This window comes from Leptinotarsa decemlineata, unplaced genomic scaffold, assembly GCF_025532065.1.
Source record: "Leptinotarsa decemlineata unplaced genomic scaffold, Ldec_3_MD MMD2_tig00026282_RagTag_RagTag, whole genome shotgun sequence".
In the NCBI taxonomy this organism is placed as follows: domain Eukaryota; kingdom Metazoa; phylum Arthropoda; class Insecta; order Coleoptera; family Chrysomelidae; genus Leptinotarsa; species Leptinotarsa decemlineata.
The window spans coordinates 4,358,488-4,378,477 of record NW_027412668.1 but is presented as its reverse complement, the minus strand read 5'-3'; the positions used below and the strand labels follow the sequence as shown (position 1 = coordinate 4,378,477).

The 19,990-nt window shown below is 37.3% G+C and overlaps 1 protein-coding gene across 1 annotated transcript in view; it reads left to right on the top strand.

The window, feature by feature from the left end:
- The window catches only part of Bruce (BIR repeat containing ubiquitin-conjugating enzyme), an 86,417-nt gene that overhangs the window by 26,640 nt on the left and 39,787 nt on the right, over positions 1 to 19,990 (top strand). Inside the window, 9 exon segments of the mRNA XM_074179653.1 lie at positions 85 to 904; positions 906 to 1,331; positions 2,589 to 3,108; positions 5,520 to 5,844; positions 8,117 to 8,404; positions 8,407 to 8,513; positions 10,257 to 11,312; positions 11,365 to 11,664; positions 15,607 to 15,829. Of these exon segments, the coding sequence (XP_074035754.1) occupies positions 85 to 904; positions 906 to 1,331; positions 2,589 to 3,108; positions 5,520 to 5,844; positions 8,117 to 8,404; positions 8,407 to 8,513; positions 10,257 to 11,312; positions 11,365 to 11,664; positions 15,607 to 15,829 (4,065 nt within the window).

The window sequence follows — 19,990 nt, the reverse complement described above, 5'->3', positions numbered from 1 at the left end:
AAATGCTCCAATTCCTGATCACTCATGGTCGCAGACCATATTTTATTATTATTAAATTTCAACTGAATTCGTTCTTTTTTCCAGGCCTAGACAGGTTATGCGCATCCACCAGGAAAGGTTCCCTGCACTTCTTTGCTCTTAACAACACCGACAACGAATCCAGCGACGATCACGAAGAGGACGACCTATTCGGCATGCCCGTAGACAACTCAAACACTTTAACGCAACAGCTTGACACGCTCGATAATGCAGAACTCGTCAAGTATTTCCAAAAACCTCCGGACATCATCGCCTTACCGGACCTGAAGAACTTCAAGTCGCTATGCGAGTTCGAGCCCCTGAAATCCGGCTATTGCGTAGTCGTGCCGCCGTGTTGGAGCGAATTTCAGCAGTCTTTGCGGCAGCGTAGACAGCCACACTCGTCCAAAGGCGAAGGCGAGCAAATAACCAAAACTTGGCGACTTTTGACTGACACGACGACTTGGGACGAGCACATTTTCGAAATCACGCTTCCAAACTCTACGTTGCTAGGCCACGTAGACGTGCACTTCACTCTGCAACCTAGCACGAGCTCGCCCAGAGTCGAAATCACTCTCTTGAGGCAGAACAAAAGCGGCATAGGACACAAGCGGGACGTCAGGTTCTCCGTGGACGAAACCGTAACCATCGATATGCTGCAGTGGGTAGAAAACCCCGTGGTCTCGCAAGAGTATCTGAGAGCCCACAATGCTGAGATACTCGCAGGCCCTATAGACATATCCTCGCACCTAGATCTCAGCGACCAGAGCGGCATCGTGACCCTCACCAGCCCGAAAATGTACAAAACCAAAGTCAGGAACTTGCTGTTGCATGTCAGAGCCGTCAATTCCAAGGATGACGTCGGCACCAGCAACGAAAAAGAGCGATAAGCCTTCTACCGATACCGGCGAAAAGTCAGCAACGCCGAAGCGGAAGAACGACTTCTACATGGGTTGCGACGTGATCCACGAGCTGGGAGTTACCCTCCACACATTGAAACATTCTAACGTCGCTAATGAACGGACGCAGCGCAGTCTGATGTTGGAATCGAACGTGTTCACGCAGTCCTTGCTCCTCACTGCGGTTTCGAAGGCGAGCTCAGAGGTTTTAGGCTTGGTGCTGGACGTGTTGGACTGGATAGCGTGTATACGGTTGAGCAGGAATAGAAGTAATAATGGGGAAGCGCCGAATCAACAGTTAGAGTTTGTCAGTATGATGGAGGAGAACTTGACCATGTTTTTGCATCTATGTGTGTTATTGGGAGGGAGGAGCTTGGCGCACAAGTGCGTTAGGCTGATTATCACGTTTTGCAGGTAAGGAGCAAACATATTTGTTAACAATAGTCAACAAATGGGAAAAAAATTGCGAATAAAATTGGCTATACATGAGAGATTGAAGCATTCTGACTGCGACTTCAACATCAAAAATTTTCCATCGCGTAAAGATTTTGAGCTATAGTTATTTTTATTTTATACAAAAATGTTCACATATAGGGAAATATAGGTCTAAAGTGGTCTAAAGTAAATGGGTCTATTCGACCCTCCACCGCAACCCACAAGGGTTTATTGTGGCTAGGGAAATATAAGATCAAATCAAGAAAAAACAATATATTTTGAGGATGCCACACTTTATTTACAATACGTATGAAAAAACATTCAAATGAAGTCTTTTGTGCCACATCTGCCACTAAGGCAGAGGTTCTGAATATAATTTACCCCACATCTCTCACCGGTTCTTCTAACCCTTTCCTCACTCCCTGGAGCAGAAATATTAATAACCCTTACTTCATTCCCTTGAGCAGAAATATATCCCACACCTGACACCAGTTTTTCCAACATTTTCCTCATTTCCAAATCATCATTCCTGCAGGAAGTAACTCGGTTGAACTGTCTGTATTTCTGTATTATGTTAATTTGATTCCATTGACAGAAGCGTTTAAGTATTAGCATCCATCGTTACATAATTGATTTATGAGTTATGTTAATGTATTCAGATCTGGGGAATATACTCAGATATTTTTATCTCGAATATTTTCAGTTACCGTTGATTTTCGCACTGCTAAAATATTTATTCTTTTATATATTATGTATATATTGTATGTCAAATTTGCATGTTTCCAGCGATATTTTCAAAATGATGAAATATAAAGATGAATGGCCAATCCAGTATCTCCACAGCAGAAGTTCAATAGCAATCCCCATGTGTCATTTTGGTTAGTCTTCTCATAAAGTGATCACTTGAAAAGTTTCGAACTATGAAAAACCATCTAATCTAATCATTTTTCCTTCCATTTTAATCAAATCTGGAGAAGTGTTCCCTGTGAGGTTCCAAAAGACCAGTTTGAGTCAGATTTCAGGTAACTCCATGAAAGAAATCTAAAGGTGTCAAACCTGGATATCCTGGAGGTCACTTGATAAGTCTTTTCCTTAAAATCCAATAATCTAACCCTCACCTGACACCAATTTCTCAGGATTCCCGCCCTTCTGTCATTGACGTATGCAAAGATGTGATTCATACGCACAAATCAAAGTTGAAAGCTTCATTTTGATTTTTGATTTCAATGCTTTCAGTGGCGCCGAAAACATAAGCAGCGCACGAGGGGAACGTTTCTCATCGGCCGTTCTCACATCGATTTTCTCCATACTAGACTACATAAATCAAATAAAATCGGCCGCAGGTTTGCAATGGCTCTTCTGTCTTTTATTGAAAGTGACTTGCAAGAACAAGGAGTCGCTGATAGCCGCCAAGTGCACGTCCTTGCTCGGTAGGATATCCAATGAACTAGTGAATAGGTCAAATCCCTATCATTTGTTGTTAAGAGGACGGTACGGCTTGTATGGAACCCCTATGGAGCCTGAGCTTTTCGACGTTGGACCTCCACCTTACCTCAAGAGCGATAATTCGGCAACGTATATCGTCACATCGAATTCTGGTAATCAGGAGGTGACTACTGAACCTTCTTCGCCTCATCCGATCAATGCCTCAAATTTTTCTTATAATAAAGAAACTATAAATCCAAAAGATGTCCTGTCGACATCCACGACGAAGCTGAAATATAAGAATATCGCATCACATCGTATACAAAGCTGGGTAAGTGAGACTGAAAATAATACCTTTTTATCCAAAAGATCAGATGTATACATATGTCACATCCTGGACCATTTCTAATACATATCGAATTATTTTCTGCAATCCAAGGAAATTTATTTATTGATTTATTTATACGGGTTATCTCCATTACATAATGTACATAGAGTGAAGTAATAATAATAATAATAATAATAATAATTTTATTAACCATTATCGGTACATAATGTACATATGGTAAGTCAATAATTGCAATAGTTATATACATATTAAGAATAAAAATAATAATTAGTCATACTTGAATAACAAATTAAAGAATAAAGATAAAATATAAAAAAATAATGAGTAGAACCATTCGTTTCAAAAGATGCAAGATCATTTCTTACATAAGTCACACATTTGAATATATATATATATATATATATATATATATATATATATATATATATATATATATATATATATATATGCTGAACTGGTTTTTCCGGGTATTTGATCCGTGTATGTGATATCATCTTTATTTCACCGACGTTTCGACAAAATTTCATTTGTCAGTATCAAGGTGTGCTGTTACGTGTTCAGAAGTTTGTTGACCTTGCTCAACTCACTTCTTACTATAATGGTAAAATGGTATTCGTTACGTGTTCAGAGATAGAGTAGTCCATAAACCCTCTACTACCTACTATTTAAATGTTGTTGAGTTTTACCTGAGTTCTTCTTCTTCTTAGTTGACCTTATCTCCCCGTTAAGGTATCGAATATGAAATCTGTTTTCACAGATTATGGGGAGAAAATACACAGAACACGGAGCGAAACCCGAGAAAACAGCTCATCATACTTTATATATATATATATATATATCAAACAAACATTGAACACCTGGATGGTAAGAAGATTAATGGACTTCTGGCAGAAGCTTCCAGGATTGGTTCACTCCAAGGCGTTTATTCACCTTTCGAAGCTTGATACTAAACAGTTGTTGGACTACAGTAGGGATGAACTACAATGTCTAACAGACCTTCTTACAAGTCACTATCATTTGAATCATCATATGCAGAGACTCGGACTGTTGGAAGACAGTGTGGGTTGCCTCTGTTTGACAAATGATGAAACAGCAGAGCATTTACTTTGTGCCTGCCCCGCTGGGGTCCGAATCAGGTTTTTAGAATTCGGTAGAGCCGTTCTATTACCATCTGATCTGAAAGACCACTCACAATACAAACTAATCGGCTTTGTTAAGAAGGTGGGTTTATTTGGTCGAGTGTGAATAGGTATGTGCCACAATAAACCCTTGGGGGTTGCGGTGGAGGGTCGAATAGATCCGCTCACTTTGGAGCTAACCTAACCTAATACACAAGTAAATGTTGTAATGTTGACTAGACTACTTTTTAATGTATATAACGTCAGTCGGTAGCCAAGCGGTTCGGCGTAGGTGCTTTGTTCACTCACTCGAATTGACTGCCGTGTTGGTCGGTGGTTCAAGCCCTAGTCTGAACGATCGATCTTCACTTGCTACCGTCCAACCCGTGTTAGGAATCACACGTTAAAAGGTAAGACCTCGTTAATCCTTAGCTCGCACAAGTTTCGACTTCTGAGGGTTGTCGTTCGTAGGGGTGCGACAGCTGGTTAACGGAAAAACAGATTTTAAACAGATTTTTTTAAACAGATATCACCAGTAACTTCTAATTTTCTATCATTAATCCTTTTGAGTGTGCGATCGATGGGAGAATGTATGCCATAGTTGGTGGTATGGAAAGGAATGTGAAAGAGATAAGTATACCTGAGAGGTCTAGTAGGCACATGTAGATGGATTTTATCTAGGAGTTCAGTGCATATAAAAAGACCATTAATTAATTTGTATGTGAATATTATATCAGAATTTTCTCTTCTCTTAATCAGTGAACTGACATTGAGAGCATTTGTAGTCTAATAAACTCAAAAAATGATAGAAGGAGGGTGAAGAGTTCCAAATCGTGATGAGTCATGGTTTGATAAGGAGATATTTGTAATGTCTCATGTCACACATGTATTGTTAGGAAATAAATTCTTCGTTATTATTATTTGAAAAAATGTCAAAGTGATAAAACTTATTTAGTTCAATTTCTGTTCGTTTTCAATACTTTATAGGTTCAGGAAACTTTAGAGAACTGACAGTTAGAAGATTAGGTTAGAAACTAATTCTGACTTGTCATGTAACTTTAATTGCGCGAGGCATTTGTTTTAACAGACATTCAGTAATCAAAATACTTTTGTCAAATGAGTCATACTACAGATTCTTACACCGCTTATTTTTTTATTGATATTCATCATAGAGATAGCTATTATTAATATCTGTTTTTTTTTGGGAATGCCTTGATTTGTTAGACTCGGTTGAATTATCCTTTGTCTGGTAAATTGAAATCTTTGGTTCTCCAGGGTCTCATCGAAACGCAGCCGCTTCACTTCACTTGCATATCGGCCAGCGAGGGAACGAGAGTAGAACGGGCAGACGCGACTGCAAACTCCTCCTACCTAAACACTTTGCTGCCAATCGCGTTCAGCGGAGGAGTTGCCGAGGCTTTAGGCGACAAGAAAGAGAACTTGGAGAAGTTTATGACAATACAAGTAGAGAAATTGTTCAAGAGCAGTCAAAAGGCAAAACAGGGGAGCAGCACTTCTGTTCCCGTCAATGATCCTAACTACAACACGTGGATCTGGGATATGTTACAAGATGGAGATATCGAAAATGACAATAAGCTAGGTAAGTATCGCTTTCCACTTGATTTCAAAAGAAGATTTTGAAACCCCTCCACTGACCACGAAATTGTTAAATCCACGTTCTTATACGGTTTCCTTCTCCGGTAAAACTGTCCTAATAAAAATATTTCAGAAACTGGTGTGAGACTGAAAAATATTTACCAATAAAAAAGGTATTACTTTCATGAAGAACAAATTTTTTGTTTTTGTGTATTTTATTTGCAACTCTTGTTAAATTTTTTTTTTCTTGGTTGTAATGTATATTGGTACTTATCTACCTATTTTCCTAGGTTTGAAAGTACGAGGGTTGCCTTTTATATTTCGGGATTAGAGAACAAAAGCAAATATTAATCATCGAAAATCACTTTATTGTTTTTCAAAATATTCCCCATGAAGATCTATACACTTTTGCTTGCGTTTGAACAAATTGTCGAAGCATTTTTACCACTCTGATTGAGGTATCTCCAAAACATGCATTCTGAATGCAGCAACCCCTTCTTCAGGTGTCGAAAAACATTGACCTCTCAGTTTGTTTTTTACGTGCGGGAATGAAAAGAAGTCATTCGGTGCTAAGTCAGGACTATACGGCGGATGACTCATCAAATCGATGTTTTGAGTGCTCAAATATGCAGTTGTTTGAGCCGATGTGTGAGAGCTTGCAATGTCATGGTGAAGAGTGACCCGTCTTTGGCGGTTGGTTTTCCTGATTTCTTAGAAGACAACTGGCAAACAAATGGTTGTGTACCACTCAGAATTGACTGGTCTGCGTTTTTCTAGTGGTACGGTTGTGACATGTCCAGTTTTTCCGAGAAAACAGGCGATCATTTGCTTGGAAGTGCTTCATCACCTGTTACGATGTCATAGATGTGTTTCGAAGCACCGCGATCTTATTTTTTGAGCATTTCCTTCAACCAATCGACACGATTGCAATATCAGTTCGGGCACAACATCAATGGTTTTCGGAACAACAACTGATTTTGGACGACCTTCACGAAATTCGTCTTGGAGTAAACTACGACCACGATTGAATTCACCATACCATCGATAAACACTGGTCCTTGATGGAGCTTCATCGCCAAAAATTGAATTAGGTTCATCCATGCACTGTTGATGAGTTAATCCACGTCGAAAGTTGAAAAAAATTATCGCACGAAAATGTTCACGATTTAATTCAATTTTTGGGCCGAGATGAATCTTTTAAGTTATTGTAAACAGCACAAATAGCGCGCGTATGTCAAAACGTATGTCAAAAATGTCCAACTTTACGATAGAGCTGTCAGTTGCCAGATTGCAACAAATCCCGAAACATAAAAGGCAACCTATCGTATGCTTTGGAAAAAAAAATTTTTTTGAGTGTCCTTTCCCTTCAAAATATCTCTAACACACGCGAAAATAGTCTCCCAGCGGTGCTCCCATCTCTGTTCTTCGAGCGCAATTTTTATATGAGGGAACAAAAAGTCGCTTGGGGCTAGATCTGGTGGGTAAGGCGGATGGTCAAGCAGTTCAAACCGTAATTCGCGGATTTTCGCCATGGCAACCGCTGAGGTCTGGGATGGTGGTTTGTTTTGGTGAAACAGGATTTTTTTTTCTGCTAATGTGGCCGTTTATCTGCAAGTTTTGCCTTCAGCTCATCAAGTAATGGTGCGTAGTATGCTCCTGCAATGGTTTTTCCTTTTTGAAGATAATCAATCGAAATAACTCCATGACTATTCCAAAAAGCAGTCGCCATCACTTTCCCAGTCGAAAAAACAGTTTTTGTTTTTTTGGAGCCGGTTCCTTTTCTGCATTTCTGCATTCTTTTGACATGTTTATAACCTCTGCTATCTCTCTCACTGTAATTCGGCGGTCGTCTAGCATCATTTGGTGAACTTTGGCGATATTTTCTTCGGTAGTTGCTGTTTTCATCGTCTCCCAAGCTTACGAAAATTTCACTGTGGTAAATGATGGTGCAGAGTCCCCATTCACAGGATGCAACTTATCTTTGATCTGCGTAGGTGTATTGTCTTCCATGAACAAATGTTTAATGACAGTTCGATACTCGATTTTGTCCATTTTCATAAAAACACTCACATCAACTTACTCAAACGAGTGTTACATAACAACTACGCATTCAAAATGGCTGAAATTTTGGCGAGTAACTGTCAACAGATGAACAAGGAAGTTCACACGCTTTTATTTACAAGTGCTGATATCTTCATGCTGAGGTTAGACACTTTTCAGACCGCCCTCGTATACGCTAGGCATATTTTAAAGAAGCTAACACCGTGTTTTTTCAGATTCGATCTTCTGGCAATTTTCGAAACAGGCAGCAGACGACATAACTGTCAGTCCCGCTGTTAAATCGTCGGTTCAACCTGAAGACATCGTCCCCATTACTAACGCGACCTGTATATTACCCTGGCAGCAGATCCTCACCGTACCGCCCAAACAGGTCATAGTGGTGGAAAGGATGCAGTCTGGCACCAGACGTCATGTCACTTTAGATTTCGGAAAACCGATTTTATTAACAGACGTTTTTATACCATCGTGCTCTGATTTGGTTACGGTGACAGTTGATATATGGCTGAGGGGGATGAATTGGACGAAACTAGGTTGGTGCTCGCGATGGATATCGGCACCAGGAATTTGTTGTTGACTGATTTAGAACCGCCGCCTTTGTGTAGATATATGAAGGTGAGTTGTCTTTTTTGTCTATTCATTTTCGAAGTGTGAACCATTAACTGAAGTTAGTTAACGAATAGTTAACTCAACCTGCTTATATCTATGAATACAAATATAAAATGATGAAAATTATACAGGGTGTAACTGAATAAGTGTAAAACATTCAAGGAGGTGATTCCTCATCGAAAATAAGATAGGATCTTTCATATAAAGAAACTTCATTGGAGCATCCCTTGTTAACATACAGCCCCTTAAAGGGGGAACATAAAGTTTGTATAACAATTTTTTTCACAAACACTGAAAAAATTACAATATTGAAATTAACCTGACGTTTTGTACTACCAAAAAGACACTTAGCCAGTAATTTATTTGGTTTACCTCAATTTTTAAGAGAAGCGCATCCAGTACTGCTGGAGGAAGTTCCTTTGAGCGTCAGAAGGGATTTGTTTTTTATGCATAATGGGGCTCCCGCCCATTTTAGTCAAGTAGCACGTCAGCATTTAACTGAAACATATGCAAATCAGTGGATAGGTCGAGGAGGACTACATAACTGGCCCGCTCAATCCCTGGATCTCAATCCTCCCGATTTCTTTATTTGGGTCCATTTACAGCATTTGGTTTATCGTACTCCTGTTCGCGATGTAGAGGACTTAAGAAACCGCATCATCGATGCGTGCAGGGTAATCAGAGAGACTCCAGGAATATTTGAGCGAATAAGTGGCTCAATGCGCCGACGTCTAGACGCATGCGTAATGTCTGAAGGTAGATATATTGAACATTTACTATATTTCTACATGTTGTGTGTTTTGTTATTAATAAATTAGTTTTGTTTACTATCCTTTAATCGTTTAATGCAGGTACTAACTACAAAATAACAATAAATCCAGTTCGCATTTATGACGACGTATCTCTGTAGTTGTTTGTAAAATATTTTTTTGCTGCGAACTCGTTTATTTTGGGCAAAAAACCCAAGAGACATTTTTTGTTTGGAATTAAACAGGCTATCGGAAATAAATTTTTAAATGGTAAACAAATAATAAGACAAAAAGTTACATTGGAAATAAATTTTAGGGGTTGCGTTTTCCACCCCTTACAACCATGGGGTAAACCAAATAAAGTACTGGCTAAGTGTCTTTTTGGTAGTACAAAACGTCAGGTTAATTTCAATATTGTAACTTTTTCAGTGCTTGTGAAAAAAATTGTTATACAAATTTTATGTACCCCCTTTAAGGGGCTGTATCTTAACAAGAGATGCTCCAATGAAATTTCTTTATATGAAAGATCCCAGCTTTTTTTCGATGAGGAATCACCTCCTTAAATGTTTTACACTTATTTAGTTTAACCCTGTATATTACATGAATTCATATGAGATCGTTTGACAAGAAGATATCCATTTATTCATTCATTTATGGCATGGTATCACCTCTTTCATAATAGTACAATGATCAAATAAAATAAATATACATATACAATTTAAAAATCAAAGAAAATACTAAAACTGTAGAAGTAAGACTCAAATAATTTGAAGGAAACCAGACCATTGAGAGCTCTGAGAAATTCACGAAATTACATAGTTTTGCAGTTAGATTTCTTCTCGCTGAAGTATTTATTTTTGGGGCAGCATGATTGAAATAATTTTTTTCACAACAAAACGGCAAAAAAATTTGGCGCCCAATGAGGGACCATTATTACAATCCCTCTTCTGACACCAATTTTATAATTTGGTTTATATCTGTTTTTATTGATTCTTTCTAGATTACTGTAGTCGGTCGTTACGGCATGTCAACCATTCGTAGCCGTATTCCTTTGGGCTTCTTCTATGGTCACATCATCGTACTACCAGAGGATGTACCACCGGAACTCTCCTCGATATCCACCAGCTTAGCTTGTACGGATGTGGAGAAACAACTCGGCATCCTCTCCAAACTCTTCGAGGACATAAGCTGTAGATATAGCCTGTCCTGTTCCAAACTGAAGGAACTATTGCAGCCTTTTCTCGTGGCTGACATGAGAAACGCTTTCCATCTGGCCGCCTATATGAATATCCTGAAAGATAAAAATTTGAACGTCACAAACTCTGAACACTCCAAGATTTTCGGAGCGTATCAAGAAACCATCAGGCATCAGCACCAGTTGAATATCATAAGAAATGTCATTGCCCGGATAGAGGGTAGCATAAGCGGTAGGGAGCAGCAGCATATACAGACCTCTGAGATTTCCACTGACAAGTTGACCTCAATAGCCGAGGGATTACTAGAGGTGCTGTTGTCGATAGATGCAACGACTGAGATATCCAGGGATATGTGCCAGCAGTTTTTCCAGGGGCTTTGCATGGCCCAACCTCCCAGGCTACAGTTGCTTGCCGCTATTTTCTTGGAGAACCATTGCGGCAGATTGCCTTTTTGGGGAGATTTCCTAGCAGACACCTTGGCCACGAATTTCTCCACGTCTTGCACGTTGAAGTTCCCGCAAGATCGCCTCTTCATACTGCTTTCGTACCTAAGCAGGAAATCTTCAGAGAGAAGCGCTATCATCGATGCTTCCCTACGCGTGGTTCATAATACTTTACAACCCCTCGCAAACAATCGAAAATCACTGCTGTCTGCCTCGGTAGATTTGCCCCTATTGTCCTGGCAACTGATGTATCTGTCGCTGCAGTTGTCCCTGTGCAAGAGCCCCGCGAGTTCGGCAAACAGATGGAACTGGGTTTTGGGCGAGATGGTCAGCAACAAGAACATCGACAGCTCGAAGGGTGCAGCCAGGAAGAAGAATTGCAAGCGTCTCGCCCAGACGTGCAACAACTCCATTCAGGTAAGTTCATGCTATTTCAAATCGTAAAGCAGTAACTTTACTCGTTTTATAGAATTATCAGACTTATTCGAGCGTCGTGCTCAATTCCGATCCGCAGAATTATCAGCAGAAATTGAAGAACATAATGGCGCAAGATAAGCTGTCTAGGTTAAAGTACATGAAGAAAATGCACGAGGAAGGAAAGTTCGTGAAAGAAAGAAAGGAACAACCAGTCGAGAAGCCGGCGGTAACTTTGAAAATGCCACAGTATATCGACAGCGTACATTGTTTGGCGGTAGCCAAGGGTTTGTTGCAGCTCATTCTGTCCATGGATCATTCGAGTAGCGCTGACATGATGTTGCTGTGCTTCAAAGTGAGTTTTCTGATTAGTTGGCAAAGGTTTCTGTAATGGAATTAATAGTTGCGCCTGTGAGGTTATGAATACATTTTTTTTTTTTCGAGAATAGAATTGCATTGAAATTTTGCAAAGTTGAGAGCACATGGGCGGCTAAAGCTACCTGCGTGACTTTCGGGTCCAGGATATAAATACGATATAGATGTTATTGAGTATGTATGATATAAAAAAAAAATCGTGGACGTAACACTCCAAAAAGTAGGGGCTACAGCTGCCTACTTGGTCATGTTAGATGTTAACTAGGAATTCTAGGTCTTCCAACTGAAATCACAAATGTGCAGTTGGCTCCTGTTGGTGACACTGTGCATATGTAATAGGTTCGTTCCAACCTTGAGTCACAAACAGATTTCCAACTGTTTGTAAGTCGTTGTCAACGCGCATGTCTGGTAAATATTGGTTTCTGATTAATTTGAAATTTCTGATTGGAACAGCTGAAAGTTCAACTGAAGTTTGGCATGGAATTTCAACATAACCTTTAAAAATAATTTGGGAAAGAAAGTTTTTGGCTTTCTACTACTCCATCTTGATACAAAAAAGGGGATGAGGGAATCTTCCAAAGAAAAGAAGGAAGTAATCGATTTGAAAATAAGTAACTCTATACATGGATGTGTAGATCATGCAAAGAAGTAACTTTCAGACACAAACTGAAAGAATGTCTTGAAACAGCTACTCTCATATAAACATTGAATTACACTAGAGAAAAAAAAATCTTTCGAAACAAATACTTCTATATGAACACTGAATTATACAGAAGATACTTTTCTCTACTCAGTTTGTATTTCAAACATTCCACAACGAATGTCACTCCTAAAAATATAACCCCTTCAATTCTTTAAAAATAAATCTAATCAAGTGTATTTCTGGAGAGTAAAAGAAGGTTGCAGTATTTTATATCTCTACTCTATTTACTAATCAACATGGAACTGGGAGGTCACCGCAATAATTTGTGTAATTAAAGATGTTCATATTTTAGGTTCACTTAAAGAACTCCTAATTTTTCCTGCGCCAGCAAATACATAATTCATTTTATAACAATTTTTGCAGGTTATGTTGTTTGTAAGTTGCATAAACATAAAACAGAAACAGTAATACGGAATACGCATGCGTCAGATTGATGGTTAGAAGATAATCCTCAAACCATTCTGATAGATTTCGAACAGGTTTGAATCTTGGATGGAACAGAAAACTGATAGTTTACTAATGGTTGGAAACTCATGTTGGAACACAATCACATTATTGCGCAGAATCCTGACTTCAGAAACTGTTTCTGACGCTGGTTGGAACGAACCTAATGTTTTTTCACCGTGTGTTGCCGGAAACAACTCCACAAACACATACTCCGGGGTGGGAGTCAGAATAATAAACATATCCCGAAGAGGTGCATGACATGTCAAAAATCAGGTGAAAAACACCTTACCCCTTGACTCTCAGGTGAACCTACGATTTGTAGGTACGTGTGGCAGATACTTCAGCTGTCTGCGCAGCAGTGTGAGTCAGTTGATGACTCAATTGCACCAGAAAGATCATACACTTTGAAGTCAAATAGTGTACCATGGTATGACAACAAGGTTAAAATACATTGTGACAAAAGAGATTGGGCTTACAAGGTGTTCAAAAATAATAGAACTGAAGAAAATTGGAACCACAATAAATTTCTTCGTAATTGAATTGAAGTGAATTTACTGAAACTCAAAGAAAAAAAAACACTATTATGATAAAATTGATCAAAATAGGTCAAATCTGAGGATTAAGTGGAAAACACTCAAACAGCTACTAAGTCCAAAAACTAATAGCAATACGTTTACTGATGGTATTTATTTCAAAATAAATGGTCGGTCAGCCATTCATAAAAATAATCTAGATATTGCATAAACATTTAACAATTATTTTATTGATAGCGTACAAGAAATTGTGAACACTATTGATCAATCTGATTCACTTCATGAGAACAATGTTGTATTGATTAACAACTCCTTCGAGAAATTCAAAGTTGGAGTTAGCAGATTTGTCTAAATGGATCAACGGAGTGGAAATGAAATACAGCAGTGATATACTTAATTGCAAACTTATTAAAAAAACGTTTGGTGTTATTGCATTGTTGCATTTTATAAATACATCTTTGAGCACTGGCAGATTCCCGAAGGAGCTCAAGACCAGTGTCCTTGTGCCAGTTCAAAAAGTCCCTAACACAAATAAATCCTGGGAATTTAGACCAATCAACAGTTTGCCTTGTATTGAAAAAGTATTAGAACTCGCAGTTTATAATCAACTCATTGAGTATCTAGAAAATAATGATATTTTACTAAAATATCAGTCAGGTTTCAGAAAACACCATTCATGTGAGTCTGCAAACTGCAAAGTATTGGTATCAGGGAAACTGTTTTATTATGGCTGACTGATTATTTATCACAACGCAAACAGGTAACCGAAATAAAGGATTCAGTGTCATCATCTCGCGATGTCATTTTCGGGGTACCTCAGCGGAGTGTTTTGGGACCTATATTATTTTTAATCTACCTGAATGATATAGATACCATCCATGGTTGTGATTTCATGAACCTTTTTGCAGACAACACTTTGTTATCAATTTCAGGAGATAATATAGAAACAGTAGCTGATCAAATGAATAATGAACTAAGAAATGTTTTCAAGTACATGAATCGCAATAAACTAAAACTCAACACCTCCAAAACAAAATATATGATCTTATCAACTGGTTATAAGCTATCACTCATCAACAACAACACAACATAAGATTAGAAATTGCAGGTGATGTAATAGAGTTCGTAAGTGAATTCAAATACTTAGATTTCATGGTGCATAATCGTTTATCTTTCATACTCATTTTGATTATATATATATATATATATATATATATATATATATATATATATATATATATATATATATATATATATATATATATAGAAAAATTACTAAAAAAAATATATTTTTTCTCAAGAATTTCATCTCAGCTTTCGATGTACTTAAAAATTACATTATATAATCCAACCCCATTTTGATTATTGTGATAGTCTTTTATACTCATTTGACCAAAATAAGGTATCGGCTTTACAAAAGTTACAGAATCATGAAATGAGGATTATTTTACAAGTGAATAGGTATTCCAGTATATCAAACATGTTGAGTACATTGCAGTGGCTGTCTGTTTCCCAGAGGCTGTACGAGTTAGCAGTGATATTCATTTTCAAACTAACACATAACTTGCTTCCAACTTATTTTGAAGAATTCTGTATATACAAATCACAAATCCATATCCACTTAACAAGAGCGAGTAGCTCCCAAAAATTCCAGCTTCCTCGAACTAATTTGACTAGTACGATGAAGTCTTTATTGTATAAAGGTTTGAATGTGTTTAACAAACTCACACTTTCGTTGAAAGATTCAATAAATGTTTTCCAATTCAAAAAAAACTCATGAACTATATAAAATATCATCCTTGATTTTCTTTTTTCTGTTTGGTAATATATTTATTATGCATATCCTCATGTTGAAACCATTCTGGAATCATTGAAAAATGGTTTTTATTTTTTTTTCCTTTATCATATCATTTATGTCATTTGTTTATATATTTTTATATATATCTGCCACACGTTCCTACAAAGTCATAGGTTCACATGAGAGGCAAGAGAGTAAAGTGTTTTTCACCTGAACTTAGGCATGTCATGTATCTCTCCGGAATATGTTTATTATATATATTTCCTTTTTGGGTATTGTATAGTTTTCTGAACACAATTTTTTGTTACCCAAGCTTTCGGAAAATCTCATTTCCTTTTTCGAGAATATCAAAGTTAGATTAATGAGAAAAATTGGCACTTTCAAAACAAATCAGTCAAATTATACGTTTTGCAGTATGACATTTTAATAATTTTTTAATAGGTTGTTTCCAAACTGGTAACATTGGCGAAACTCCAGTTGGGCCAACTTCTGAAAGAGAACCAACTACTGGAACTCATCAATTTCTGCATCTCGTGCAAGATTCCATGGGCTCCTTTCGCCCTGTCTTGTTTTCTTCAAGACGCCATGGAACTCACCCTTACCAAATCAGATGATGTTGAAATGGAGACTGAACCATCCTCTTCGGCCGCCTGGCCACCCAAAAGTACGTACTATTAGTTGGTGTATTATTGTATCTGAAGTCTGATATCTCATTGATTTTTCATTTATCTAATATATAAAAATGGATGTTTGTTGGTTAGTTGGTTGGTAAGTGATAAACTTCTAAATCGCTCAACCGATCGTGATGAAAACTTGACATGTGTAAGTAATTTTTTATAGATAAGGTTTTTAGGTTATCAATTTTTCTGTAACTCGCCACTAGATGGCGCTGAAGAATACTTTTTTGAAAGCACTGTTCTATAACGCTGCGCACGCCTAAGTTCATTGATTCAGATTCTGTCAAAACATTGGAATAGCAGCGATACAGCAACAACAAATTAAAAATAGCTCATATAAAAGCAATCTTCAAAAAGGGTGACAAGGATCAAATAAAAAATTACAGACCTATAGCATTACTATCAAATATTAGTAAGATTTTTGAAAGAATCATATATAATCGCCTTATATCCTACCTTGAAACATTCGAACTATTAAGTGATACACAAAACGGTTTTCGAAAGGGTAAATCGACAACAAGAGCAATTTATCAAGCTTTATGTTCAGTCATAAATAGTCAAAACAACAAGAAACATAGCTTAATGATTAACTTAGATCTTTCAAAAGCTTTTGACAATGTCAATCATATAACCTTGCTAAATAAACATGAGGCTTATGGAATCAGGGGAACCTCAGCTAACTTGATAGAATCATACTTATATAATAGAAAACAGTACGTGGTCGAAAAATGTCACATCACAAATGAGGTTATAAGGTCTGATGAACTAACAATAATTAGAGGGGTACCACAAGGATCAATTCTAGGTCCATTGCTGTACATTGTCTATACCAATGAACTACAAATGGACAACAACTTAAACACTATACAATTTGCTGATGACACAACCGTTATCCTTGAAGAACAAAATGGAGATGACTTGGAAAGAAATGTGTTCGATGCTTTAAGTACCCTGGAAGCTTGGTTTGCACAAAATCACCTAAAGCTGAACCCTAATAAAACACAGGCAATCAAATTCTCACAGTCAGCTGAAAATGATTATACTTTTTCGGATGGTAAATCAACAATAACAACTAGTAAAAGTTCAAAATTCCTGGGAATTGAGCTAGATTTTAGACTGGATTATAAATCTCATCTGGATACTTTGTCAGAAAATGTTGCAAGGCATTGCTATGCCCTAAGAGTCATCACTAAAACAATAAATGTTCAAGCGTCAATGTCTGTCTATTATGCACAAGTCCACTCAAGACTTAAATACGGCTTAATTTTTTGGGGTGCATCTGTGAACGTTAAAAAAATTTTTTCACTTCAAAAACGTTGCCTTAGAATTATTTATAAATCCAAACAAACTGATAGCTGTAAACCTTTATTCATAGAAAAGAAAGTACTGACCCTATACAGTCAGTATATTCTTGACAGCATAATGTTTATTAAAAGCAATCCAAAGCTTTTTCACGACTTTGATAAAGCACACATCTACCCAACAAGAAATAAAGCAGATTTGGTTACTAATATTCCTAATTTTACTTTTATTCAGAAAAATATACTGTATACTCTAATAAAAATCTATAACAAACTTCCAAATGCACTAAAAAGCCTCTCTAAAACAACACTCAAAAATAAACTTAAAAACTTTCTTCTAAATAGAGCATACTACTCAACTGATGAATATTTTAAAGATACCATCCCTTCAGATTCTACCTGCTAAAATGTCTCACATTTAATTGATTTTAATTTTTAAATGTTTTTAACTGTATATTTATTACACTGACATGTTCTACGCTCATCTGGGCATTTTACTTCATTGTAATTGAACAAATAATAAATAATAATAATAATTAGTACTAAAACTACCAAATTCTACGCGGGCGAAGCCGTGGGCAACAACTAGTTTTATTGTATTGATAAACTTCTTTACAGTAAGGAAATATGCGAAGCAGTTCTGATAACAAGAATACACAATATTCCACATTAATAATACATTGAAATTTTCAACTTACTATCATTTGTTTAGAGACTCGGAAAATAAAATAAGCAGTGAAATATTGGATGCTACACTCTCCAAAAATATTTTTGGAACTATTGATTATGTAATCAACATCTTATCAATGTCTCTTTCCAGTACAATCCATCAATTTCCTACACAATTAAAAACTAGCACTTCAAAAAATAACCAATACTATTATAGAAATGTAGTCTTTCACGGCTGGCGTCAATGTTTTGGTTGGTTTCCAGGTTTTGCCTTGGTCTTCTTTGGTTACAATCTCCAAACGTGTCAACTGCAACTGCGGCAGTCATCTTCAGTGGCGTGGTTGAAGTACTCTTCTAGACGTATTTCACTTGATACGTCAAAAAGAGTACTTCGACTATGCCACTGAAGATGACAGTTGCAGTTGAAACGTTTGGAGATTGTAACCAATAGGTCTTTTCCGAACAAACTCTAGTCTTATTTTGATTTGAATATTCACATTTTAAGACAAACGTTGGGAAATTTGATTTTCAATTCAATGACAGTTTTATAAAATTATCAAAGAACAATTCGTTCAGGCCAGTCTCAACACCCTACACAGTAGGTTAATGAACTGACACCTATCAGAAAACAACTACTCCCCTGGCTAATACCACGAAGGGCGTTGTACTATATCCGACAGGTGTCAGTGCAGGATTCTTCTCAGAAGTTATTCCTGCATATGCTGTTGGCGATACAACTGCCGCAATAGATTTTCAATTATTGGAACACACTTGCAGACCGGTTTCGGGCTGTTTGGCCACTCGTCAGTGCAAGGTAGTATATATCATCAACATAAAGTCGATGATTTCCGATAATTGAAAATCGAATTCCGACAAAGTATCATTCCTCGAACTAAGCTGAAGCATACAACAAACAACAGGTTTGTCGTCGCCCCATCTGCCTGTGAACGAGGTAACCAACTGCTATAGTTGATACAATAATCGAGAATATCGAAAAGTGGCTTGTGTCTGCTATAACTCTATGTGATCTAAGTAAGGCTTTTGACAGTATAAATCATGAGCTCCTACTAGGTAAATTGGAATTTACGGGATACGTGGCAGAGCTTTAGAGCTAATGAACATCGACTTATGTTGGAGAAAACCAGTTGTTTATACATCTGGAAATTCCAGCACATGTTGATCCATTTTGCACGGTGTACCACAAGGGTCCTTACTGGGACCAACTCTTTTTGTGGTATATATTAATGATATTTTTAATTTCTTACTTCCACACTTATCTCTTTGTTAACGACTTAATGGACCAATGTTCTAGAACAGAAAATGATGCTGAAACTTGGCTTACTTCAAATTATCTCAAACTAAACAGGGATAAGACACAAAAAATTATAATATCAAAAAGACAACTAACGAAGAAGCAACATGTAGATTTATTGGGATTTAAAATTGATGACATGTTAAATCGGAAAGCACATGTTGCTGGTCTGTGCAAAAAACTTTCTATACAACTGTTCCTACTAAGACAGCTGAAAATGTGTCTTAGTCAAAGTATGGCATAACATATCGAGTGGTCCAACGAAAAGTATGCACCTTGCTTTTCTCCTTTTTTTGTAACTTAACGCAAAAATGCTCGGACAGGTCAATTTTGCTTTCGAGGGGGACACATTTTAGATGTATTTTTCTACCTGTGGGAATCCTGGAAATTCAACTGGTGAGGTCTACCTGAACATGCTTGAAGATACAATTGATCCTCTCATAACAGAAATAATCGAAAATGACCAAAATCATAATGATGATCGGCTTCATTTCCAGCAAGATGGAGCACCTCCTCACTATGTTGCTCCGGTAAGATAGTTTTTAGATGACCGGTTTCCTGGACGGTGGATTCGAAGGAGAGGCCCCATCGAATGGCCTGCCAGGTCACCTGATTTATCGCCTTTAGACTTTTTCCTTTGGGGACACTTGAAAAATAAATGTTTTGCTACGCAGCCCGAGTCCATAGATCTTCGCCAACGAATTACAGCAGAGTGCAGAAGTATAACACCTGATATGTTACAGAATGTTAGGAATAGATTTGAACAAAATCTGTATTATTGTATGGAAGCAAATGGGTCACATTTTCAGCACTTGCTGAAGAAGGATTCTGCTAAGTCAATTACACATTTCAAAGTACTGGGTTGT